The sequence below is a fragment of the Mustela nigripes genome, chromosome 3 (assembly GCF_022355385.1).
Source record: "Mustela nigripes isolate SB6536 chromosome 3, MUSNIG.SB6536, whole genome shotgun sequence".
Lineage (NCBI taxonomy): Eukaryota > Metazoa > Chordata > Mammalia > Carnivora > Mustelidae > Mustela > Mustela nigripes.
Genome location: NC_081559.1, coordinates 8,703,197 through 8,729,364, shown reverse-complemented (window position 1 = coordinate 8,729,364; position 26,168 = coordinate 8,703,197). Strand labels below are relative to the sequence as shown.

Here is a 26,168-nt window from a genome sequence, read left to right as displayed (position 1 = left end):
CTTCATCTGGGTGTCTTGGGGTTAACCCTGTTAACCTTGTGGCCATTGTCAAGAAGATGCTTAGCTGTGAAATCACTCCCTGTTATCACAAAGATGGGTTATGTAAGAATACTAGAGGCATTTTTAAGTAATGTGTTGAAACAGGGCAACCCTAAGTTGATCCTCTGATGTATTGAGCATTGAGGAACTTTTCGGGTTATATGCTATTAGTCCCATCTCTAGCTGTCATGTAATTAGCCCACTAAGCCTCTATTTTATGAACAATTACTTGATCTGTGATAGTAAATTTATTTTCCGTTTATATTATTTATAATATTTTTGGGAGAAACGGTGTGGAGGAATAGTTTTGCCACTGCCATAGAGGTCCTTCCTACATGGAATTATGTTACCACAACTTCAGTTTATTAGGATTTCTCTCAGATGCTACTTTTCTTTCAGAAATATTTATTAAATGTTGGGCAGTGTATAAAACACCAGGGGATCCAGTTTTGAATGAGTTTTAATTTTCCTTTCCCTGTGGAGTTTACATTTTAGTTGAGGGAGGCAATAAACAAAAACAACCAAATATATAATATGTCAGATGTTGATAAGAACAATGAAGCAGAAAAGGGATAGGAAGCTGATGTATAGGGGTATGTTATTTTATTTTATTTTTATTTTAAAGATTTTATTTATTTATTTGACAGAGAGAAAGATCACAAATAGGCAGAGAGGCAGGCAGAGAAAGAGGGGGAAGGAGGCTCCCTGCTGAGCAGAGAGCCCGATTCGAGGCTCGATCCCAGGACCCTGAGATCATGACCTGAGCCGAAGGCAGCGGCTTAACCCACTGAGCCACCCAGGCGCCCTTTTTTTTTTTTTTTAAAGATTTTATTTATTTATTTGACAGAGGGGGTATGTTATTTTAAATAGTGTGATTAGAGAAGGACTCAGTTCCCTATGTTATGATCGTAATGACCTGAAAGTAAACTAAAGGAAGTATGGGAACAGATATTTAGGGAAGAGTGTCACAGGCAAAGTAAATGGCAAGTGCAGAAGTGTGCTCTGGGAACGAGCTGAAGGTTTAAGGGAACATAGCAGGAGCTGAGATCTGAGAGGCATCCGGAGGTCACTTGGCTCTTTCAGACCATTGTAAGTGCTTTGGGTTTTACCCTGAATGAGTTTGGAAGTCATTGGAAGGTTTTGAGAAGAGTAGGTGTAATTTGACTTAAACTTTAAATCAGGGGCACCTGGCTGGCTCAGCCATTAAGCACCTTCCTTTGGCTCAGGTCATGTGGGATTGAGCCCTGCTTGGGCTGCCTGCTCAGCAGGAAGCCTGCTTCTCCCTCTTCTTCCCCTGCCCGTGTTCCCTCTCCCGCTGTCTCTGTCTCTGTCTCTCTCTCTCTGTCAATTAAATAAATAAATAAATAAAATTTAAAACAAAACCAAAAAACCCTTTAAATCAGTTCTGTTATTTTGAGTATAGTGTGAGGAGTGGTAAGGGCAGAAGCAGAGAGACCAGTTAGGAAATTATTGCAACAATCTATGAAAGGGATGATAGTTGTTTGGTCCAGGATAAAAGTGCAGGAGGTGGTGAGAAGTACTCAGATTCTAGAAGTATTTTGAAGGCTGAGCTCTCAGGATTTTGTGATATGAAATGGTGTTTGTGTGTGGGTTGGGGTGAGAGAGAGAGACAGACACAGACAGATAAGGGAAGCGTTCTGAGGACTAAACCCTGAGGTCCTGCAGTGTTTAAAAGTCAGGAGGGTGAAGAGGAAACAGCAGGGAGACTGAAAGGAAATGGACAGTGAAGTTGGAGGAAATGAAGAGAGCCTGATATTCTAGAAATATTGAAGAAAGCGCTTCAAGGAGGAGGGATGATCATCTTTGTGAAGTAGGCAAGGTAGAGCGTGTGAAATGAGGACTGAATGTTGACATTGGAGGTGTGGTGGGAGTTCCTGGGGGATAGGCAGCTCTTTGGAGAAGTTTATAAGAGGAGCAGAGGAATGGGGAGATCATTGGTATAGGTTGTAGGGGTAAGAGATAACTTATAAGTTGGGAAAAAATTATAGTGTATCTGTATTCCGTTGGTATAATCTGCAGTTGAGAAACACACTGAAGAGTAATAAGAGAAGGGACGATTGCTTGAGTGAAGTCCTTGAGTAGGTTGGAGGGAATGGGGTCTAGTGGGGGTTTGCCCTCGTAAGTGGAGAAGGTCGAAGATACGGCCCTGGTGTCTGTAAGTAGGACGACAGGTAGGGAATATGTGAGACGTTATGATCTGGTTCTCTTGGAAAACTAAAAAGCAAGGTTGTCAGCTGACAGTGAGGATCAGAGTGCTTTAGAGGTTTGAAGAGAAAGATGAGAAGATGAGAAGTCATTGCCGAGTCCTTGGAGCCTTGCTGCCGAGTCCTTCGAGCCTGCTGCAACATTTGCATCTCCTGGGAGCTTGTAAATGTAGGATCTCAGCTGTATCCCAGCTCTACTGCATCAGAATATGCCTTTGTACAAGACCCCCACTTACTTTGCATGTATGTTCAGATTTGCAGAGTACTGGGCAAGGTAACTGGTAACATTGCTGACCAGCACCGTGGGCCTGCTTGAGGCTTCTGGTCGTTCATTTAGAGCGAGTGCAGTCGGCGTGGTGGGCTGGAGAGGCGGTGGTGTAGAGCAGGCATATTTGAGTTAACAAGGGTTAGGGTTTTATCAAGTGATTTTATTAGAAGGGAGAGAGGGGCAGGAGAAGCGAGGAGATTATAATGAAGGGAGTATTCGTGATGTTGGTCTGTGGAGAAGGGGAAAAGTGAGGGCAGGAAGCAGCAGGACAGCGGAACAGGTAGACGAGTGCTTGTAGAGTCCACTGGACTGAGATGATGGGGGAACGAGCTGGAACGACACGAGGTAGCTTTTGGAGAGTGAGATGCTTGGCAGGATGACATCATCTTCCTGGTGTTTGCCGGTTTTTTCTGCATCAGCTGTGATTATGATTTTAAAGAAACGTTTTTCTCTTCCCCAATTTTAAGAAAATGAAAATCATAGGTAATAGATGGTCTAAGCAAAGATAAGAGTTTTATAATCTGAATGAAATAAATATTCATCCATTTTGTCATTTTTTTTTTAGGAGTTACTATGAAGCCAATGATGTTACTTCAGCTATTAACATAATTGAAGAAGCTTTCTCAAAACACCAGGGCCTTGTCTCCATGGAAGATATTAACATAGCAGCTGAATTATACATTTCTAACAAGCATTATGACAAAGCTTTGGAGGTAGGAAAATGTAATAGGTTTCTCTTAGATTTTGGACACATTTCTGCATTTTAGAAATTCTACAAATTGACAATTCCTCACTTTAGTTATATATATTAAGCTACTTATATGCTAAATTATTTACTTAAAGTCTGTATTGAAACAGATTTCTAGATTCGGTGGTAATTCCAAATGAAATGTAGCATATAGTTATATATATGTGAGAGATAAAATCTCTCACAGTTATCCCAGATGCCAGATATATTTGTACTTGAGGGTAGCAGCACTCAGCAGCCAGATGAATTGCTGTGATTCAGTTTCCAAGCTGTTGGGAAAAGTAGTTCAGTTTGATATAGATGAATTCTATATCTTTATTTAAGCATTAGTTCATATGATAAAAAATGTTAATATATCACAGTGGTTCCTTATTTTAAAGAGACTGTTATTGCTTTTTGTAGTCCATTTATATGTTATAAGGATTATTTGAACGAATTATACGAACCTTTGCATTATGAAAAGGTTTCCTGTGTGTAACTCTTGCATCATTTCCTTTTTTTCTCTGTTCTTTTAGGTGATTACAGATTTTTCTGGAATTGTGCTGGAAAAAAATACAGAAGAAGGACCTTCCGAGGAGAATAAAGGTTGTAGTTTTCTCTGCATAGGGTAGTGCACATAATCCTCTCTGGTTTATAATTTGGCATTTTGAAACTGATAGTTGATGTTCTCATAGCAGGTTTTCCTAGAAGCATTTTTTTCCTTGTAGAGATTTCGTATCTTTTTCTTGTGAATATTTACTCACGAGAAATCTGCTTGAAAAATTCTTTTCAGTCCCTTTTTATTTCTCAGTGTATACATGCATTTGAACATGGCATTTCTCATTTTCTGGGGTCTTTTTAGTGACGTGAAAAAAGAATGGATTACCGAACAGCGTATCAGAAACCTTTAGATCTAAAGCAATTTAATTTTCAAAAAAGGCAAAATACTCTCATTAAAAAATTTCTTACTTCAAACTTAAGCATTCATATAAAAAGTAGAAACTAATATGATTGCTGTCCATTGTTTGAAAACTTAAAATACACAGTTAGGGGTCTAGTTGGGGAGTCATACCTGAGGTGTGGCTTGCAGTGTCGCCTTCAGTTCTCTTCCTCATCCCTGCTCTTTTCTTTGTATCACACCCATTAACTGTTCTGTAAGAATACTAGTGTGCAAGACCCTATCTGAGGTTGTAGCAAAATTGAACTCTGTGGGCAGAGTAGACATCCCTGTTCTTGTATGAAAATTCCTGTGTAATACCTTCCTTCGGCCTCTCCCCCATGAGGGGTAGAGGTGGGGGGCGGGGGTGGGGAGAGGCACTTGTTACTTGAGTACTGCCCGCTTCAGAATAGTTCCCTCCCTGGCCTGTCATGGTGCCTACAAATTCCATCATCATAGAATCCTTTGGGTTAAGGCATAAGTATGCAAAACCAAAAAGCCTTTTATTTAAACGAACCATCCTAATGGAAAGTAGTCATTCATTTTTACAAACCAGTTGCTGTGCTAATTCGTAGGGAACAAGAGAACCAAAGAGGAAAGTTGTTGGGGTACGAAAATCCCAGTTTTTGAAAAGAGTTTTCTTACAAGGTCCTATGCTAGTTGTTTGGGGAATATGCAGATGAAAATGATACTTCCTCCCCACAGGGAGGGAAAGTGGGGTTCAAATGAAGTATATAGTTTAATTATAGGAGGAGTAGTGTGATAATTTCTGTAGTAAGCCTGACCTTATGGGAGAATAGAGAAGAGCAATATACTAAAGATCGGAGAAGGTTTCTAGAAGCATAATTTAAGTAAAACCCGGGTGGAAGTGCATTGCAGACTGAGAGGTTACGGGTGTGAGAGCACTACTTGGTTCAGACAGGATTAGATAGGGTGCTTTGGCTGAGGATCTTGAGTGTTACGGGTGCTGTGAATGCGTGGGTCGGAGTACAGCTCTAGTACAGCGGAGGAGGAACTGCAATGCCATGAAAGCAGGAATTAGGGCATCTGAATAACTGCCAGTTTTGATAGTTTTCTTGGACCTGATCTTGCCTAGAGCTAAGTCTCCAATTGTTTTGCAGCTGTGTTTTCTGTTTAGGATCTTTCATCCCAAAAGTTATATTCCTGTTAAAAATTATTGCTGTCCATTGTTTTGAAAATATTAAGGAAAAATTTATGTTCGGGTTTTAATTATAGATATATTAGTCCTTTTGTTGTTTAATATATTTTGCTGTGTTTCATAGATCCACCCCTCCTTCCTTCTTTCCTTACTGACAGACTGAAGGAAGTATAAAAACCTAGCAATAGAGTTGGTCAAATTAGAATTGACTGTGGAATCCTTTGTCCTGAATGAAGTAATGGAGATCGTACATAGAGGGTGTAGTTGCTTCAGTTGTCCTACTTCCTAAGCTTGCATGTAGAACTGCTTTTTGTCTGTCCATCTAATCCAAAGCTGGTGAGAATGTTAGCTGCAGCATACCTGATGGTGTGCCCATAGACATCACCGTGAAGTTGATGGTCTGCCTCGTACATCTCAACATCCTCGAACCACTTAATGTAAGTGACATTAAGATCTGCACTTCAGGTACTTCGGATCAAATCTGCATTATTTTCTTTGACAGGAAATTCTAAGAAATTGTAAGTTTACCCCAAATTTCACATTTTTCAATAACCAGGAAGTCACCATAAGCGTAAATCATTTGTGTGTGAATATCTTATAAAAGCTGAGCGGGGCTTGCAGTAATTTCTCTTTTTGATGAGAACAATCCAGAGATCAGACTTTGAGATTGGGCTTTTTAGATAGTTGGTAAGTTCTGACAGCTCTTCTCTTCTGCCAACTTTGGACTAAGTATTTCATTGAATAAAAAAAGCTATTGGGAATTTACTTGGCAGACCTTAGGATAAGGTATTGAAAACAGTATACAAATTCCTGCCATCCTGGAGCTTTTGTTCTAATGGGATGAAATAGATCATAAAATAAGTATGTAAAATAGGAGATTTGAGTTGGAGATAAATACTCTGGAAGAAAATGAAACAGAAGAGAGAGAATATTGGGGTAGGAGGAGTTGCAGTTGTAAATAGGGTGGTCAGGAAAGGCCTCTCTGGAAAGGTGACATTTGATTAATGACAGAAGTATCAGCAAACACAGAGGCCCTGAGGCTTGGGTGTGTTTAACTTGGCAGAGGAAGAGCACAGTAAGTCAGCGTTAGCTTAGCTTCTACCTTGCCTGCTTGTTACAGGCTTCAGAAGTAATGTGTTAAATGAGTGAATGATGGCAGTATGAGGTCTTTTTAATAGAGATACGGAAATGAATAGGAAAATGATTATTTAAAACTGTTTTTATTAAGCCTTGCTCCTTTTAGGCTTGCCCTGGGTAACTGATAGGAATGTAAAAAGAGAAATAAAAATAGATATGCGTATTTGTAATGAAAATTTGACTTTAGCCTTTTATTTTGTGATGTAGCCTCTCCTGACAACACTAGTGGAACAGAATCCTGAAGATATGGGAGACCTCTATCTAGATGTTGCTGAAGCGTTTTTGGATGTCGGTGAATATAGTTCTGCACTTCCCCTCCTTAGTGCACTGGTTTGCTCTGAAAGATACAACCTTGCCGTAGTTTGGCTCCGGCATGCAGGTAATAATTTTTTTGTGGGAGGGAGAAGTTTAATCATACAACTAGGCAAGAACTTACTTTCCTAAGATGGTAATAATTATTTTAAAATGTTAATGTCTTGGTGAAAGTGAAAGTTTCTGGTTTCAGCGCAGTTTCTGAAAGTCGGGGTTTTTTGTTTGCTTATTTTTTTGAGTATAGTTGACATACAGTGTTATGTTAGTTTCAGATGTGCAACGTAGTGACTCAGTAATCCTATAAATGTCAGTATTGTCAGTTGTCTTGGTATGCCACTACCTGATTTCCCCCACACTAATGCTTTGGAAGAGTGATTCATTTAATGGTACCAGCATGAAGTAGGACTAACATGTTTGTGTTAAAAAATATCTTGTATGTGTCTTTCACCTGTCTTTTTTTTTTTTTTTTTTTTTTTTAAGATTATTTATTTATTTATTTGACAGAGAGAGACCACAAGTAGGCAGAGAGGCAGGCAGAGAGAGAGGAGGAGGCAGGCTCCTTGCAGAGCAGAGAGCCCGATATGGGACTCGATCCCAGGACCCTGAGATCATGACCTGAGCCGAAGGCAGAGGCTTTTAACCCACTGAGCCACCCAGGTGCCCCCACCTGTCTTAACCATAGGCTCCGATGTTTAGTAATAGATTGTCAGACTTGGGGTGCAGTCTAATTTTCAAGAGTTTTAATGAATTGATATTAAATATGTTATTTTGGGGGAAAAGTTAATGTTTTTTGAGTGTTCTTTGAGCTGCAGATATGCTCAAGATTAGGTTTTATGTATCTTCATTTTATTTCATCTAAATTTATAATAATCTGAAACAATGTAGAAAAAATAACTTAAGAAAAACAACAGTTTCTTAAATGTATGAAAGCCAAAATATACTCTAATAGGATTTTATATTGAACCCACATAAAAGATGCATTAAAATTTGAGTAGTCTTTGTCTAGAATACTACATGATGGCAGAAAGTTCTAATAGTTCTTAAAATATTACATAATGGTTGAAGGTACTCTATAGCTAGAGAAGCATTGATTGACAATCTGGGTTATTTTGAGACATATCACAGATAGGAAATTGCAGAAAACACTTAGAGATAACTCTTTACCGTTTGGATGACTGAACATGAATACAGGTGTGATACCATCATAAAAACTACAGTATTTGTGGTATTTGAATTTTGAAGATATGAGTGAGGAGTTGGAGATTTTATTGCCTGTTATCAAAGTTTAACCTGAGGCTGATACTCAGCAGAGAGTTGAGAAATTGGAGATTTAGGAAAGCAATTGGAGGCAAAAGTACCATTTTAGGAGGTAATAGCAGTGAAAAAGGAATGAGATTAAAAAAGTCCTAGATTAGTGTTATCACTATTACAGTGGGGAGTTCAACTGATGGGACTTAATGATTAATTGACATAAAATTTGAGGAATAGAGCCCAAGAATCCCCTTCTGAGAACTTGCCCTGAGGAAATAATTGAGTATGACACGAGATAGTTTATATTGGGGGTCATGGAACCTAGGAGCCTGGCAAGTAACAAAGTGAGTGACGTAGGCAAGTAAAGAGACTCAAGGTAGTGGGGAGAACTGGAGAATCCTCTCTGAAGGATGCTGCTGCTGTTTCTCAAATCCGTATTTTTCAAAAGAATCCAGTAACTTGGGAGCTCATAAAAATCCCAGTTTTAAAAAACATAGACCGTGTATTGTTTTTAACAGCACTATGGCTTAAAAAATGGAACTGTGGGCTAGATTGGCTTGCCAGTTTTTAAACTACGGCTTATATACATGAAAATGTTTACTGCAGTGTTATTTATTAAAGTAAACATTTGGAAATAACCCAAATATCGGATAATATGGTAAAATAAATAATTGGTTGAATGTTATAAACGTTCAGAATGGGAAGGAAGACGTGGGAAGTGTTGAAAGCGTAATGCTAAGTGAATAAAGCAGAACTCCAAACTGTATATCTATGTTGTTTGTATCCTTGTTTAGATACAAATCCTATTTGGATTTAGTTAGAGAAATCGATAGATTGATCAGTCGATAGATGGAGATTAGATGAGTTAGTTGTTTTAAAGTACTAGAAATATTATTTCTAGTACTTTAATTTTTATACTAAATATTATTACAAGTATTTTTTTACTGCTCTAAAGTTTTTTTTAGATGGAAAAATAATCTTGGCACTCTAACAGATCTGTAGATCATATTTATGCTTTATTTTAACATCATCTTAGAATGTTTAAAGGCCTTAGGCTATATGGAACGTGCTGCAGAAAGCTATGGCAAAGTGGTTGATCTGGCCCCCCTTCATTTGGATGCAAGAATTTCACTTTCAACCCTTCAGCAGCAGCTGGGTCGTCCTGAGAAAGCTCTGGAAGCTCTGGAACCCATGTATGATCCAGATACTTTAGCACAAGATGCAAATGCTGCACAGCAGGTAGGCTGTCACATAAAAGGAAGTTTTTCTTGGTAGATTATATTTTTGAACTTTCTCCTCCATTAAAGATGTCTCTACAGCGTATATCCAAAAAGTTTATTTTAGTATATTAAATTCAGCATTTTTTTTTTAAGATTTTATTTATTTATTTGACAGAGAGAGACACAGGGAGAGAGGGAACACAAGCAGAGGAAGTGAGAGAGGGAGAAGCAGGCTCCAGCTGAGCGGGGAAGCCCAATTCGGGGCTCGATTCCAGAACCCTGGGATCATGACCAAAGCTGAAGGCAGATGTCCAACAGCTGAGCCACCCAGGCACCCCTCAGCATTTTTGAAAAGTGATTTTGAATCTTACGTTTCAGCCTCTTGTTAGACATTATAAATTACAGTATCTAAAATATTGGATTTTTAAGTTGTGAAAGATCATAAAGCAAATGTTCTTAAGGTTTGATTTCTAAAATTTTTCTGTGCAAACAAAACAACTTGCAGAAACGAATCTTGTCACATGTATTATCATGTGCTCATTTATTTAGGAACTGAAGTTACTGCTTCATCGTTCTACTCTACTATTTTCTCAAGGCAAAATGTGTGGTTATGTGGACACCTTACTTACCATGTTAGCCATGCTTCTAAAGGTGGGTAATGGTCTTTCCGTACATTAGCACTGTTGACTTTTTAAATGTTTCAAATTTGATTTAAACATAGATTATAGCTGTTAAACTTTTTTTTTAAGGATTTTATTTATTTATTTGACAGACAGAGATCACAAGTAGGCAGAGAGGCAGGCAAAGAGAGAGGGAGGAAGCAGGCTCCCTGCTGAGCAGAGAGCCCGATGTGGGACTCGATCCCAGGACCCTGAGATCATGACCCGAGCTGAAGACAGAGGCTTAACCCACTAAGCTACCCAGGCGCCCCAGTATAGGTGTTAAACTTTTGAAAATGAAAGTCAGCTATAGACAGAAGACTAAGAGCTTAATTGTATGTACAGTTGACCTTTGAACAACATGGGAATTAGGGAGACCAAGCCTAACACACTTGGAAATCCATGTGTAACTTTTGACTTCCTAAAAACTTAACTACTGATAGCCTGCAGTTAAATGGAAGCCTTACTGATAATGTGAACAGCTGATTAACATATATTTTGTAGGTTGTATGTATTATATATACATATATACATATATACATACAATAAAGGAAGCTGGGGAAAAAATGTTAAAAAAATGTTAAGAGAATTAGGAGGAAGAGAAAATACATTTATAGTACTATGCTATAAAAAATTCATGTATAAATGAATCTGTGCAGTTCAAACCTGTGTTGTTCAAGGGTCGACTGTAATTGAAACTTCTACATGAAAGCGTAAACTTAACTGTGGAGTAAGTGAAATAAAATCTTCGCTAGTACCTATCTAGAAAAGTGAGAACCATAGAATAATCAGATATTGGCCTTCTGGATAGTGGTGTCTATGTGCCAGAATTATTTGCTTTGCAAAAATGTTTTCCACGTGTGACATTTCTAGTCTAGTGTTTTTTTTTTTTTTTTTTTAAAGATTTTATTTATTTATTTGACAGAGATCACAAACAGGCAGAGAGAGAGAGAGGAGGAAGGAGGCTCCCCGCTGAGCAGAGAGCCCGATGCGGGGCTCGATCCCAGGACCCTGGGATCATGACCCGAGCCGAAGGCAGCGGCTCAACCCACTGAGCCACCCAGGCGCCCCTCTAGTCTAGTGTTTTTGTTGGGAAGTAGTTTGTGTGTGTGTGTTTGTGCGTAAGAATTTATGTAACTTCTTTTTCCCTCCTAAAATGTGATCTACATTCCTCTGGTAGGAAGAAAAAAATAAATCTATTCATTCTCTTTTAGGTGTTTAAATGCACAATAATTTGGCCTTTTTTTTCCTACTGAAGATTACAGGCACACCTGCAATACTTGTGTCCCACAGATTTTCTTTTTCTTTCCTTTATTTCCTTTTAAGATCTTATTTATTTCAAAGAGAGAAAAAGCGAGCGTGTGAACAGAGGAAGAGAGATTCCGCACTGAGGACACACTCAATGTGGGGCTCAGTTCCAGGACTGAGATCATGACCAGAGCCAAAGTCAGATGCTTAACTGGCTGAGCCACCGAGTCACACCACCCCCACAATAGATTTTCTTTAAAAAGTTATATGATCTGAGGGCCTGGCTGGCTTAGTTGCTAGATCTTAAAACTCTTGATTATGAGTTTGAACCCTGCATTAGGTATGGAGATTACTTAGAAATAAAATATTAAAAAGAAATAATATGACTAAAAAATCTCAAATTATTATGTTTAATTCAGGTAGCAATGAACAGAGCCCAAGTTTGTTTGATATCTAGTTCCAAATCTGGAGAGAGGCATCTCTACCTTATTAAAGTGTCAAGAGACAAAATATCAGACAACAGTGACCAAGAGACAGCAAATTGTGATGCAAAAGGTAATTCTTTCATTTGCTTTATTACATAAAATACTCCTGAAGTATCACCTGATAGTAATCTAATTGAAAATATACCCTTTTCAAATAAAATAAAATTTTCTAATCCACATTCCTTAAGTATAATAAACTCATTTGATGTTGAGAAAGAAAAGGAAGGTTATGTAAATACTTTAACTTTTGAAAATTGAAAGGAAAACATCTGCTTGGATCTTCCTGTGAAAACACTAAATGGAACTTTTGACTTTTTAAGAAGAAAATACAACTTATTTTAAGAAATCTGTGAAGATGAGATGGCAGTATAAATTACTGTATTTGTTCAGTGACTTCAGTTATATGTTTCATTCTCTGTTAAATTCATTTTTGACAAATGTAGTCATAGAAACTCTGGAAATAAATTGCTTTGACCCAGTCTCAAGTAATACGACTTTAAAAGGCATCTGTTTTTAGCTGGTAATGCATCAGGTACGTTTGGGTGAGGTTATTACTCAGAAAACTTGAAAAAAGTTTAAATTGGAATTAATCGGTCTGTCAGAAAATTATTTCATTGTTAATGAAGTCAGTAGACTTTGTTAAATAATTGTTACAGTCATAGCAGTGTGCCAGGAGATAGGATTTCGAATCCAGAAGAGCTAAATCGCTGTAAGCATATTATTAAGCAAGGTTTTGCAGGGGGTAGGGTCAGGAGACGAATGGGGGTCAGCTGCTCGGAATCTAGTCATAAATGCCTCAGAACCCTGCTGTCTCAACAGTTTCCCAAAGGGAAACTCTGCTTCATGTATTTAAGACCATTTCCTTAAGGTATATTTTTCTATAGATCCTTCCTGGTTTTCTCTTTGACTATTTTCTCCTTTCAGATCTATTGTTCGTTTTTCTTAGGCTCATAAGGGTTTTTTTGTGAGTTCATTTCCTCCTGGTGGTCATCACGTTACTCTGGTGTATACCAGGAAAGGATGCAAGGCCTCTCGACGTTACATGCATCTTTGTATCCTGATTTTTTTCACTCAGCATTTTCTCACAGATGTTTTCTCATGGTGCTCTTTTTCATAGCTGTTACCATTAAGGAATGTGTAATATTCCATTGATAGTTCCATATTTTAATTATTATTTTTTGATATATGGTTGCTTCTGATAATTTTCTTTTATAGATGGTACTGCAGTGAGCATCGTCATGCCTGTATCCATATTTTTGACTACTTGGATAGGATAGAGTCTCAGAATTCTGGGTTAAAGACTAAAAAATTTTGTGGCTTTCAATATTTCTCAAGAATTACAAATTTATAAAAAGGGGCTTCTTACAGACAAAGAAGGCAAGGTTTTTAAGGAAGGAAATTTTGAGGCAGAGAAAAAATTAAGATTATAACAAGATCAAGAACAATATGAATCTCAAATTACAAATTTGGAGTGCTTTGTTAAACACACATTTGAATGCTTTGTATGTGTCGAATCCTGTATCTGACCTCAAGTCACGGAGTACAGGCTCGCACTGCCGTGGAGGACCATGTGTCCTCGCTTGCCCCGAGGTATAAATGCCGTAGCTGGACTTGGTAGAGGACAACTCCCAAGTAAGAGTGATCTCGGGTTGCCGATTGTTAAGCAGAGCAGAAAGGGTGGTGTTGAAGTAGTGTAAACGAGCAACCATCCCCTTCTCATATTATCAGAAGAGTGTTGGCAAGAATTCAGGCCCATAGATTGTGGTTATTAAATTTAACTGTAAAACTGATCATATGAAATTTTCTAATACTGCTATTTCCTAAAGTACAGTGTCCTAACTGATTTTCACTGGTATCATTTTAGCAATATTTGCTGTACTCACGAGTGTCTTGACAAAAGATGACTGGTGGAACCTTCTATTGAAGGCCATATATTGCTTGTGTGACCTATCCCGATTTCAGGAGGCTGAGCTACTTGTGGATTCTTCATTGGAATATTACTCATTTTATGATGACAAGCAGAAACGCAAAGAACTAGAATACTTTGGTCTTTCTGCTGCAATACTGGACAAAAATTTCAGAAAGGCATACAACTATATCAGGTAATTTTCTAATAGTTTATTTTAGAGTTGTTGAAAGAGTATGTGTATTCACTTTGGCTTAGTCTCTTATGCTCAAGAATTAATAAGTTGTTTTAACTCTCTTGATGCTCACTGGTTAATTCAGGTCATTGGTGATTCTCAGGGGCATCTCCTTTCATATAGCCTCTTGTGCCTTAATCTCCCCATTTATAAAATGATATCATAATATTACCACCTGGTAGGATTATTGTGAGGGCTAAGTGGTTTATTATATATAAGGCCTTTTAACAATGTCTGGCACACATTATTATTAACTATTATTCCCTGTTCATTGTACTGCAGCTCTAGGGTCAGGGGGAGAAACGGTGAAACTTAAACTACTTGATTTTTTTGTTATTGTGTTGAAAAGAACAAACAAGATGTAGAAATACTAACTTAAGCAGCGTTTTCTGGGAAAAATCTTTGTGTAAATGTTTCTGTTTAAATACATTGAGACAATGTGCTTTTTCTTGGAAGATGTTGCTGCACTGAAGGATTTCATTCTTAGAAATAGAAGTTTTTCTTTTACACAGTTTTTTATCCTCACCGTCTTTCTGCAATTTTAGGGTAATGGTAATGGAAAATGTCAATAAACCTCAGCTCTGGAACATTTTCAATCAGGTTACCATGCACTCCCAAGAAGTACGACATCATCGCTTCTGTCTTCGTCTAATGCTGAAAAACCCAGATAATCATGCCCTGTGTGTCTTAAATGGACACAATGCATTTGTATCTGGTAGTTTTAAGCATGCGCTTGGTAAGTGTCTTCGACATGACTTTGTGGATGAAGTGGTGGTTAACAGGTCGGCCTCTGGAGTGGAACTGCCTGTGTTTAAATCGCACTCAGTTTCTTTATCTCTGAAATGAAGGTAATATTTGGACCTACCTTATAAATTATTGTGAAAATGAAATGTGTAATATAAAGTATTTTTTTAATGCCTGGCCCATATACTTAAGGAGCTCTTAGCAACAATGATAATATTAATACTTATTTTCCTTATGAAGCTTTGGTTTCAAAAGGCTGAAGTAAGTCATAATTCATTTTAAAGGTTAACAGTTCCCCTGCTGAGGCTTGATTTTTTTTTTTTTTTTTTAATTTTGAAGATTTTTAAAAAAATTTATTAGAGAGAGAGAGTACACACAAGCAGGGGGAGCGGCAGGGAGAGGGAGAGTCAGGCTCCCTGCAGAGCAGATAACCCAATGTGGGGGTCAGTCCCGGGACCCTAGGTGCCCCCCTTTTTAAGAGAGGGAGCATGTACAAGTGAGAGAGGGGAGGAGAAGGCAGGAGAATCCTACGCAGGCTCCACACCCAGCATGGAGCCCAACACAGGGCTCTATCTCATGACCTGAGCCAAAATCAAGAAACAGAAGCTTAACCAACCGAGCTGCCCAGGTGCCCCGGGTTGTTTTTAAAATAATTTTCATTAATTATGGATGCATTGCCACCTGATTTCAATTTGCTGTAGTACAAAAAAGGATTTAAGATTTGCTGATAGTTCCTTGAGGAGACAAGTCTTTATGTCAAGATTTATTTACATGGTGCCTGCTAATTATAATTAAACTCAGGGAAAATTAATCACTTGAAATCTTCTGTAATAATGAGTCAGAAGCAAGTAAGTAGAAAAATATTTGGCCAAATGTTAAAACTTAAATTGAGGCATGTGTCTCTTGCTGGCTAAAAGCTAATGATGCCAGGTTTACTTCTGGATAAACTGGGATGTTGACTGTTTAATACTTTCAGTGTTTCTTCACGTATAGCCGGAATTTTTATAATCGTTCAGCCAATAACCTTGCACATCAGACGTTGAAACTCGTCTGTTGTGTGGGGAATTGTTTAATGTTAAGAAATATAAAGGAGAGATTTATGTTGTTGTCTTATATTTAGGACCTTTTACAAGGGTAAAAATAGGAAGTGCAAAAGGCAGTCTACCGTCTGTGCTGCTAAAGAGGTTCTGGGGTGCAGAACCTTCTGGCATAGAAGCTGGAGAGAATGGAGGTTCTTATTTATGTATGACAAATTCTAGATCATCCCTTTAGAAGAAAAATCTGCTTAAAAATTTTCTTCAGTTCCCCTGTCTCATATGGTTAAGTTTTTGACATGAAATAATTGCATATATAGAATACATGGAAACACGGAAAACATCTTTTTCTCAGGAAACAACACCATAATCTAAAAAACAGAACAGAACTATTTTTCTTTTTCTCGCCTCCATGATCCATCATATTTGAATTCATAAAAAACAGGTCATTTAATTTTACAGACGAATTTGCCAAAAGACACCTTCTCTTGTTTCTTTTAAAATAGATTTAAGATCATAAAGTAGCATAATTAATAAATTGTTTATGATCATAATTAATAAATTATCACAATTAATAAATTAATAAATACTATTCTACATGGAAGTGTCTAGCTGTGCCTAGAAGAAAGTTACTTTCAGTTGCTCACATTTCATCTTTGTAGTCAGGATACATTTATAGATGTAAAACCTCCAAATTTTATTATATTTTATGCATTGTTTTAAAATCCAAACTAATGTGCATCTGATTGATATTTTAGAAAACATACCTTGCATATGTTAAAAATCAGTTCTGTTTAGCCATAAAATACATTTGAATAAGTGAAGAAACAAGGAGCCATGCTCATGTCACACCGTTTGACATCACTGTTCTTTTTTCAGGACAATATGTGCAAGCCTTTCGCACCCATCCCCATGAACCTCTCTACAGCCTCTGTATAGGCCTGACATTTATTCACATGGCGTCTCAGAAGTATGTCTTAAGGAGACATGCTCTCACTGTGCAGGTAATTCATTTGGCTTTCTCATTTCTTGGTTTTACATTCTTTAAAAATGAATATACTTAATGCTTCTGTTGTCTTGCTTCAAAAGTAATACCTGCTTAGTGTACATGATGAGAGTTCCCAACACCTGTCCCTGTGTTCAGCACTCACGGACTTAACATGTGGTGGTGCTCCTGGCTAAGACTTAAGTAGCCATGTAGAATGGGTTTACAGCCAGATCATAACAGAAAGAAGATAGCAGAATCTGGAGGCTTCCGTAAATTCTAGAGCCCCTGAGGCCTCCAGCCTTCTAGGTCCTGAAGACTGATTTATTGTAAATCCATTTAAAATACATGTATGAAAATATATACAATAATGTGAGTGTATGTGGCTGTGTGACTATTTCCTTACATCATCACCAACAGATTGCTTTTAAAGCTTTCTGGTTCTTTTTTTTTTTTTTTTTTAAGATTTTATTTTTATTTATTTATCTGACAGACAGAGATGACAAGTAGGCAGAGAGGCAGGCAGAGAGAGAGGAAGCAGGCTCCCTGTGGAGCAGAGAGCCCGATGTGGGGCTCCATCCCAGGACCCTGGGATCATGACCTGAGCCGAAGGCAGAGGCTTTAACCCACTGAACCACCCAGGCGCCCCAAGCTTTCTGGTTCTTAACAGAAATTTGAAATTAGTCTTTTCATATTCTTGTTTACTTTTTTATGTAGCTCGTGTTCTCTAATAAGAATATAAATTCCAGGGATGCCTGTGTGGCTCAGTTGGTTAAGCATCCGACTCTTGATTTCAGCTCAGGTCATGATCTTGGAGAAGTGGAGTGGAGCCTGCTTAAGATTCTCTCTCTTCCTCTGCCCTCTTCACAAGGTGCATGTTCTTTCGCAAAAAAAAAAAAAATATATATATATATATATATATTTATATATATTTCAAAAGATGAGGGAGTCATCTGTTTTGTTCACCACTGTGAACAAAACTTTTTAAAAGTTCTGTTTTTAAAACTTTTGTGTTGTTTTTATGTTTGTATGTTTGATGCATTTTATTTGATTACTTATTTTCTTTTCACCACTGGATGTATTTATTTGCAGAGAGGGTTATATGTTTGATGCATTTTAAAGACTTTTTTTCAAGTAGTGTGGAAGGAAAGAATATGTTGGTTTGAATGGAGTAGCAGGATTGAGTAAGGATTTTTTGTTTTGTTTTTCAAAAGTAAAATGGTTAATAGAAAGCCTAAATTCAAAAGATGATAACTGTTGAAGCTGGGTATTGGGATCTGTTATAATGTTCTCTTTACTTTTGTATATTCGAAAATTTTCATAATAAAAAGTAAAAATGAAAGCCCAGAAATTTTCCTTTTCTTGGGTATTTATTTGTGATACTTGTCTACTTCTTGCTCTGTGCTTTTTTTCTCTCTTAACGGATACTTTTGCTGTATGAAGTATGTAGGATTGCGTATAAATTAAATATGTAATGAAGGTGCGCTGTGCTGGAGATGGGCAGGTAGCAGTGAGTGTACAGGCCGAAATTCCTTGCCCTCACTAAGCTTATGTTCTGGTAAATCCTGATACGAAATTTTTATGGATTGACTTATATTAAATAGTTAAAATACGTAGTTTTTTGACCTGGTAAGGAAAAAATTTTATATACTTCAAAGTAATTTAGAAGCGAAATTTCAAAGCACTTAGCATTAAACAGCAGTTTTTTATTTGTTGGGGATAGAGATCAAGCAATAAGAGATGGGTATATAGGTGTTTTTTGTCCTAATCTTTGTACTTTTGTGTATTTTAAACATTTCCATTAAAAAAGTTTCCAAAAACAAATTTTATCGTAAATACCATGATTCTTAAATTGTTTTAATTTCTCGTGAATCTATTTCTTCATGCTATGTGACCAGTTTGTTTCCCTTTAGAGTACTTAAAAAAAAAAATCTCATATGTTTTACTAAAATCTTTTATGATTTCTTCTCTCTGTATTTAATATTTTATAAGCAGTGTATACTTGGGCCCTTTAGTGAAAAATGTGATAAAAATGTTTGAAATGTAACATTCTTAATGTTAAAACTCTTTTGTTTCTATGTCATTAAAATTTTTTGTCATATTTTTGTAGTTTTTGTATTTGATCATTCATAGTACCTAAGAGATAAGTGTCTATCCCCATTACCTAGTTTTTATTTTTTTATTTTTTAATGTATTTATTTGACAGACAGATCACAAGTGGGCAGAGAGGAAGGCAGAGACAGAGAGATGGGGAAGCAGGCTCCTGAGCAGAGAGCCGGATGCAGGGCTCGATCCCAGGACCCTGGGATCATGACCTGAGCTGAAGGCAGAGGCTTTAACCCACTGAGCCACCCAGGCGACCCCATTACCTAGTTTTTAAATCACTAATTACTTACTGAGTGTTTCAGGGGTCTCCTAAATTTGTTAAAAATTTCTTAAGATGTAGCAGGTAGCTCAAATCCTATTATTGTATCAAAAGCCTTGCAAGTTTATTTACGTTGCAGCAGTTCTTTTGGGATTATTTACTATTCTTCCTCTGATTTTTGCAATTTATTACTTTAAAATAAGATTTGATATTTGAGACTAATAGTTTGTCTGTTTTACTTAACTAAGAACCATAATTTTCAGTATCATAGAGGTCATATTTATATATAGAAGTAGGTTCTTTTGTTATTCAGCAAGTGATTTTTTTTAGTGAGCATAATTATTTTATCCCTAAAATGCTTTAATTCTAAAGATTAATTAATTTTTATTATTTGTTTATGAAGAAAAATTTGTAACTATATATTTGAAAGCAGATCACCCAGGGAATAGTTGCATTTTATATTCCGTATTCACAGATAATATATTTGTTTAATTACTTAACATAGGACGCTTGTACTTTTGCAGTTTGTAACTTTCTGTGGCTGGTAACTGGAAGCTACATGAAAGGTGGAAATTAATACAGGGAGATGAAGAAGCAAGTTGCTTTTGGACACTGTAATACACATGGAGTCTGCATTATTATAGCTGCACTCTGAAATAACCAGTTTTTCTGTAAAGTCTGAGTCAGAAGCATTCAGGGGGAAAAAATGACTTTTTTTTTTTTGGTTAAGAAGTTAATAAGAGAGGCAACTTACAAAAAGGTACTATTTACCCAGAAAGCTGCTTCTCCCTGAGAAGAAACCTTTCTAAAATTATTTTAAGGGCTCAGATTTTATATTTTGCTTAAGGTTTTAGACATCTTGAATCAAAAAGTTTATTGGCCTCTAACGTCACAAAAGCCAACTTGGAATCTTCAAGAAAAAAAAATCCTGTCTTATTAGAGATTATGGATCTTTGACAATTGTGACATTTGACTTTGTTTTCTGTGAATATTTTATCCTTAGCTTAAAAAAAAATCTTTTATACCTTGACTATACTGTGATATGGAACTACACTACAGACCTATGTTCTTTGAGGATGGGACTCTTTTTTTTATTGTATTTTGTGCAGAGTATACCTGGCACTTATATTGGTTCAAATACGTATTTGTCCAGTGATTACAATACTGAATTGTTTATCTTTTTGGTAGGGCTTTTCTTTTCTTAATCGATACCTCAGTATACGTGGACCTTGCCAGGAATCATTCTACAATTTGGGCCGTGGTCTTCACCAACTGGGGCTGATTCATCTTGCGATCCACTATTATCAGAAGGCCCTGGAACTCCCTCCACTTGTGGTAGAGGTATTTTATGATTTACTTCTGCTTTTTTTTTAAAAGATTTTATTCATTTATTAGAGAGAGCTCACAAGCAGGGGGAGTGAGGGAAAAGAAGGGAGAGAATCTCAAGCAGACTTCTTGCTAAGCACAGAGTCTGACGTGGGGCCTGGTCTCATGACCCTGAGATCATGACCTGAGCCGAAGTCAAGAGTTGGTGCTTAACCAGTTGAGCCACCCAGGGGCCTCTGTATGATTAATTTTAAAAACTGATGAGTCACTTCATTTCATCTATCAATAAGTACAGTTAGCCCATGTCATAGTCCAGACAGTGAAATAAATTGTGTATTAGAATGCATTTTTTTCTTTATTGAATGTATTTATGTAATTGTGTTCAGCAACAAGTAGCTCTTCATCATTCTGGCCTTGTGACCTGATCAGCAACCATGTGGGTATACACAGCTTGTGGTTATGACCATCTCAGTTCCCTTAAGGTAGCCCCTGTGGTTTATAGGTATGAGCTGGTAGACACAAAGCCCGAGTATTGAGTAATGTAGCCATTGTTCATTTTCAAGTTCAAATATAACTGAAGTATTTCTTTATAAAGATGGAAGACCAGTATAAATATAGTTTTGTTTAAGATAAGGTAATACAGGGTAAAGTGTTGCTAGTACTACGATAATCTGTGTTTAAAGTCTCATTCCTATTTAAATTTCCTAAGAAAAATACTGTTTTCATCCTCACATGCCCTCCCAACGGTTTTGTATCCCCCTTGTTCAATGTTAGTCATTAAGCAAATGAATACATACTTTTATAGTTATGCTGATGAGATACATACACTTTTGTGTTCTTTATTTCATAAATACCTTTAGGTATTGCTCCTTAAGCTTTATAGGTCATTTTTCGTTGTTGTAGGTATTTTTACAGTTGACCCCAAAATTTTGTATTGGGGAAGATTTAGAACATAGATCTAACTTACTCCATTGAGTTCATTGCTTTGCTATTTAAGTAGAAAAAAAGGTAATAACACCCCTAGGGTAATTATTATTTTTTAAATTGGTATATGTCTTCTTATACCTATCCTTTAAATGCCTTTCTGTTATATAGTACAGGTATTTTTTCCCCATCTAGTCATTTGTGTTATAATATTTTCTTTTTTAAATGAGTAAGTTTTATGTTTTTAATGAATTCATATCTATTAAGCTTTTCCTTTATAGTTTCTACTTTTGCTATTATACTTAGAAGTGCCTTTCCTACCCAAGATTATATTATTATATTATTTAGCCATAATTTTTTTCTTTTATGGTTTCGTTTTCTTAATCTTAGATTCTTAATTCGTCTGGAGTTTATTCTGCTATTATTTTGGGGTGAAACTTTTTTTTTTAACTTACTGGTTAGACATTTTTAATTATTTAATAATATAATTATTACAGCGATTAACTGAATCAGCATTACCTAATAAAAATTTAGATCCAAGGTATATGCCTAGTTTTATATGGTTTTTATAGTATCATGAATTTTATTATTTATTATTTATTTAGTATTCTCATGAAATTGTCCTGGTTGTCAGTTTGAAATATAACTCATTTATATGAATACATATTTTTCCTCCTAGGGTATAGAAGTTGACCAGTTAGACTTACGAAGAGATATTGCCTACAATTTGTCTCTCATTTATCAGAGCAGCGGGAATATTGGAATGGCTCAAAAGCTTTTGTATACCTATTGCTGTGTATAAAGTACCTCAACTGAGAGAGAATCATCGGTGCTCTGTGTGTGGACCAGTGTTCTCCAAGGGCTTAGGATTAACCCCCAACTGGAAATGACAATTTCAGAATTATCCGTGTATTTAACTTTTAATATGTGATAATGATCTTTCGGTATGCAAAATTATCGTTCCTTTAAGAATTTGTACATTCTTCTGTCATTTTCTTTTTAGTAAAATTGTCCCCAAAAGTGAAATGGAGAATGTTAGCCTTTAAGCCAGCTTGGGTTGACTGTGCTGATTTTTCACTCATACCGTTTATTCATCTGTGCGTTCAGTACTATATACTAAACACCTGTGTACCAGGCCCTGTGATGGGTCCTTGGAATACAGTAGTAGGGCAGACGTGACCTCTCAGTACGGTTCTTTAACTACAGAACTTGAGTATACGTTCATTTGAAAGAGATGTTTGCTGCGTTTTCCGCCGACATTCTCATTGTTGAGTCGTCCTCTTATTTTTGCTCCGCGGCTGTTGCACGGGCAGTTTCTCAGATAACAATAGAAAAGGGTGTTGCTTATTGAAGGAAAGACCAGTTGGGGCTCTTTTTCATATCAACACAATTGTGTGATTCACTTGGCTCCTATGAAAATGATTTGAAATGGTTATGTAGTAGGAAGACACATAATTGAGTTAATCTTTTACTTACCACCTGCATGTATCTTAATTGTATAGATCGAGACCTGGGAGACTGGCATAATTCAAAACATCCTGTTCCAAGGCAGATTAAAAACATGCATTACCAGTGTTGGTGGTTTTCAGACCAAAAAATAGGAAAAAGAGGACAGTGTTCAATAATGTGACTTAGTTTGCATTTCAAGATTACTAGGAATGTAGGAAGACTAGGGAATTGTATGTATGGAATAAAGTATTGCTGTGATAAACTACAAGAACTAGATTATTTTTTTTTATTAAATATGGTATGTTTTTGAATCTAAGATAACAATACTTTTAAGATACACTACAGGTTTACTAACAGCTCCTTTCTTTTTAGGGGAAAAATGTTGTAATAAATGTACATATGGATTATGAGACCTAGTCTAACTGTGGGAGGGAAACAAGAGACTTAGGATCAAAGACATACAGTGAGGGCTTTTTAGGAATTCTTAACTGCTCTTTATCCTTTGTATACAACTTTGTAGTTGAAAAGCAAAATTTGTATATATTAAGTAAATGTATCATGCACTCTGCATGTGTGTATTTAAATGTATATATACTTTAAATAAATTCTATTTTTATAATTAAAAATTAATTCTTTCACATGCTTACATATTTTATTTCCTGCCATTTGCAGGTAATAATAAAGCTGATAGTTTGTAAGTTAGAGTTATATCTTTGAATCCTATGGAATTGGATATTCTGTGTTCTGAGTTTTTCTTTTGAATTAAACTTAGTGGGCTCTTGGGGCGCCTGGGTGGCTCAGTCGATTGGGTGTGTGCCTTCAGCTCAGGTCATGATCCCAAGGTCCTGGGATCAAGCCCCTGTTCAGGAGGGAGCCTATTTCTCCCTCTCCCTCCTGTTTGTGCTCTCCCTCTGTCTTGGCTCTTCAAAAAATTAAAAAAAAAAAAACCTCACTGGGCTATGACTCCAGTTGAAGTGCTTAACAGCCTTGTAGGAAACAATAAATCTCCCTAGCAGTATTTTTTTTAAAATAAATGTTGATTGAAACTTGATCTTTCATTTTTTTTTAAAGAGTTTATTGAATGATTTGTGAGACACTCCAAGCAGGTGGAGGGGCAAGAGAAGTAGGCTTCCCCACTGAGCAAGGAGCCCAATGCAGGACTTGAATCCAGGACCCTGGGATCCTGACCTGAGCTGAAGGCAGGTGCCCAACTGACTGAGCCACCCAGGCATCCCTCTCTAGCAGTCTTTTAAGAAAAAATGTTGATGTTGCATGAATTTGTTTAGCATTTAAAATCAAAGCCACCCAAAAAATAAATAAATAAATAAATAAATAAAATAAAATCAAAGCTACCACTTGCTGTGTGTTTACTATGTTACTGTATGCTAAGTATAGTGCTGGATACTCCAGATACGGTATTTCTGCTCCTCTTAGAGAATCACCTGCAAGGTACAGGTTATTGCTGATCTTCTCCCTCTTATGTATGAGAAATGTCATTTTCAAGATCACTGGCAAGTTCGTTCACAGGAACATACTTACTCCAATTCAGAGTAACAACATAGAAGTTGAGCGTAAGTTTATTTTAGAAAGAAAAAGGAGAATGGCAGTATTTTTTCTGTTTGCTAGGCCATCAGCCTGTTTAAAAAGCCCCTGTAGTAAACATCTTTGGAGGTGTCTTTTAAAAAGCTGATTCTGGGGATGCCTGGGTGGCTCAGTGGGTTAAGCCTCTGCCTTCAGCTCAGGTCATGATCTCAGGGTCCTGGGATCGAGTCCCGCATCGGGCTCTCTGCTCAGCGGGGAGCCTGCTTCCTCCTCTCTCTCTGCCTGCCACTCTGCCTACTTGTGATCGCTCTTGGTCAAAGAAAAAGCTGATACTCATTAGCAGGCATCCTCACTCCAGCCACGGGATCCTGACAGCCACTTTATACAGTAAGATCTTTTTCTACTGGTCTCTGTTGATTCAGCGGAGTGTCTCCTAAACCAAGCTGGACCAATCAAGAGTTTCCTCGGACCTTCCCTGGGAATTTTAGATTGAGATGGAGTTCTTCTGTAGGTTTGGAACAAGGAAAATTACTGCTTTCCCTGTGGGCCAACTAGCAGTTAACCCCTGTTGAGCAAGAAAAATAGAACCGATGCATTACGCAGGACTGAGATGGAGAGGAGACTCCGTGGTTCTAGAGATTTTTCCAGTTTCCACTCCCATCCTTTCTACAGCTGTGTTCTTACCTTTGTATTCTTTGTGTAAGATATGCCCTCTTCTATAATTCCACTTTAAAATTCATACTAGCTGGAGTTTTTCTGTTATTTGCACCAGAAGTACTCCTGATACACTGTCATTCCAAGTATCTTTTACTTGGGGAGAAAGTCCATCTCTAAGTTTTGGCAGTCACTCCCCAAACTCTGCCCCTCTGCCTGCCCTCGGTCACACGGGAGGACAGTGGAGCCGCAGCGTCTGCGGGTCACCGCGCATGGTCTCGCCTCGAGCCGAAACACGTCCGGCAGAGGTCGGGGTAACGCCGTCACGCGCACAGTCTCCAACGCCACCGGAAGGCCGTGCCCGACGGGTACCCTGCTTGCAGGCTCACGGCAAGAGGCTGAGGACGGGGACTAGCCGCACCGCCTGCCACTTCAGGAGAGTCCGGTGTCGCGCTCCGCAGAAGGAGTTCAAACACGTGCACAGGAGAGGCCGCCGAGACGCGGGTTCCTCGGCTCGGCGACCGCAGCTGCGTGCAAGGGGCCGGGGAGGCAGTTCCGATGCCGCGGGTTCCAGGAGGCCACACCCGCCGCCTCGAGCAGGCGCTGGCCCCGTTTCCGAGGGGGCTTCCGGCGAGCCTCCGACCCGAGGAGACCCGCTCGGCTGGGCCGTGTTGATGTCCCGCCGGGCCCGTCACTATTGACAACTAGTCTGTGCGTCTTGTGGGTGATTCGCGGGGCAGGACGTAGGTTTGCCCGGAGGCGACGGACGTGTAGGGTCTGCTGTCACCCCCGCGGGGAAATCGAGCTCTGCGCGCGCCTGTCGGCCTGGAGTCGGGGCGCCGTTGGGGCCAGCACGGCCGTGAGTCGCCGCGGTGCTCTCGCCCGTGCTTCACCGGCTGCGCGGGGACACCGTGGCCCTGTGCCGTCCCCAGCGGCGAGGTGGAAGCGGTTGCTGCATTTGCAGACCTGGGAGGTTGCAACCTGCCTCCGCACGTGCTCACAGACCTTGCCGAGCTTTCCCTTCCAATCGCTTTTGTTTCCCGTATTAAAAACACTGGGCCCTGTTTTTCTCACTGAGGTGTAGGCACCCCTCACCTGATCTGGAAGTACGTCTTGGTCACTTGTGTTTTCACCGTTTTTATGGTGTCTCTTTGTAAAACTCGGTTTTCTTTCTTGGCTGATGTGAAACTTCAGAACAAAGTATTTAGGAAAGTGAGAAAGTTCTGGAAAACCCGGTGGTTCTTAGGACGATCACAGGGGAAGGCCGACTGGCCCCATCTCCGTCTGGACTGCCAGAGTCGGGAACAGCAGGACGTGTCCGGTCGTGGGGGGGACGC

General features: G+C 38.2%; 1 protein-coding gene across 2 annotated transcripts in view; it reads left to right on the top strand.

The window, feature by feature from the left end:
* GTF3C3 (general transcription factor IIIC subunit 3) overlaps window positions 1-23,978 on the top strand; it is a 38,792-nt gene extending 14,814 nt beyond the window's left edge. Inside the window, exons 7-18 of one of the 2 annotated variants that reach the window (XM_059393111.1) lie at window positions 3,098-3,245; window positions 3,796-3,865; window positions 5,689-5,792; window positions 6,700-6,871; window positions 9,092-9,294; window positions 9,825-9,926; window positions 11,602-11,737; window positions 13,532-13,769; window positions 14,354-14,544; window positions 16,466-16,590; window positions 20,125-20,277; window positions 21,866-23,978. In XM_059393111.1, coding sequence (XP_059249094.1) covers window positions 3,098-3,245; window positions 3,796-3,865; window positions 5,689-5,792; window positions 6,700-6,871; window positions 9,092-9,294; window positions 9,825-9,926; window positions 11,602-11,737; window positions 13,532-13,769; window positions 14,354-14,544; window positions 16,466-16,590; window positions 20,125-20,277; window positions 21,866-21,988 — 1,765 coding nt within the window. In that variant the 3' untranslated portion in view covers window positions 21,989-23,978. Of the gene's footprint in view, window positions 1-3,097; window positions 3,246-3,795; window positions 3,866-5,688; window positions 5,793-6,699; window positions 6,872-9,091; window positions 9,295-9,824; window positions 9,927-11,601; window positions 11,738-13,531; window positions 13,770-14,353; window positions 14,545-16,465; window positions 16,591-20,124; window positions 20,278-21,865 lie in introns of those variants that run through there. The other variant, XM_059393112.1, reaches the window with a different exon arrangement.
* The last annotated feature ends 2,190 nt before the right edge of the window (window positions 23,979-26,168 follow it).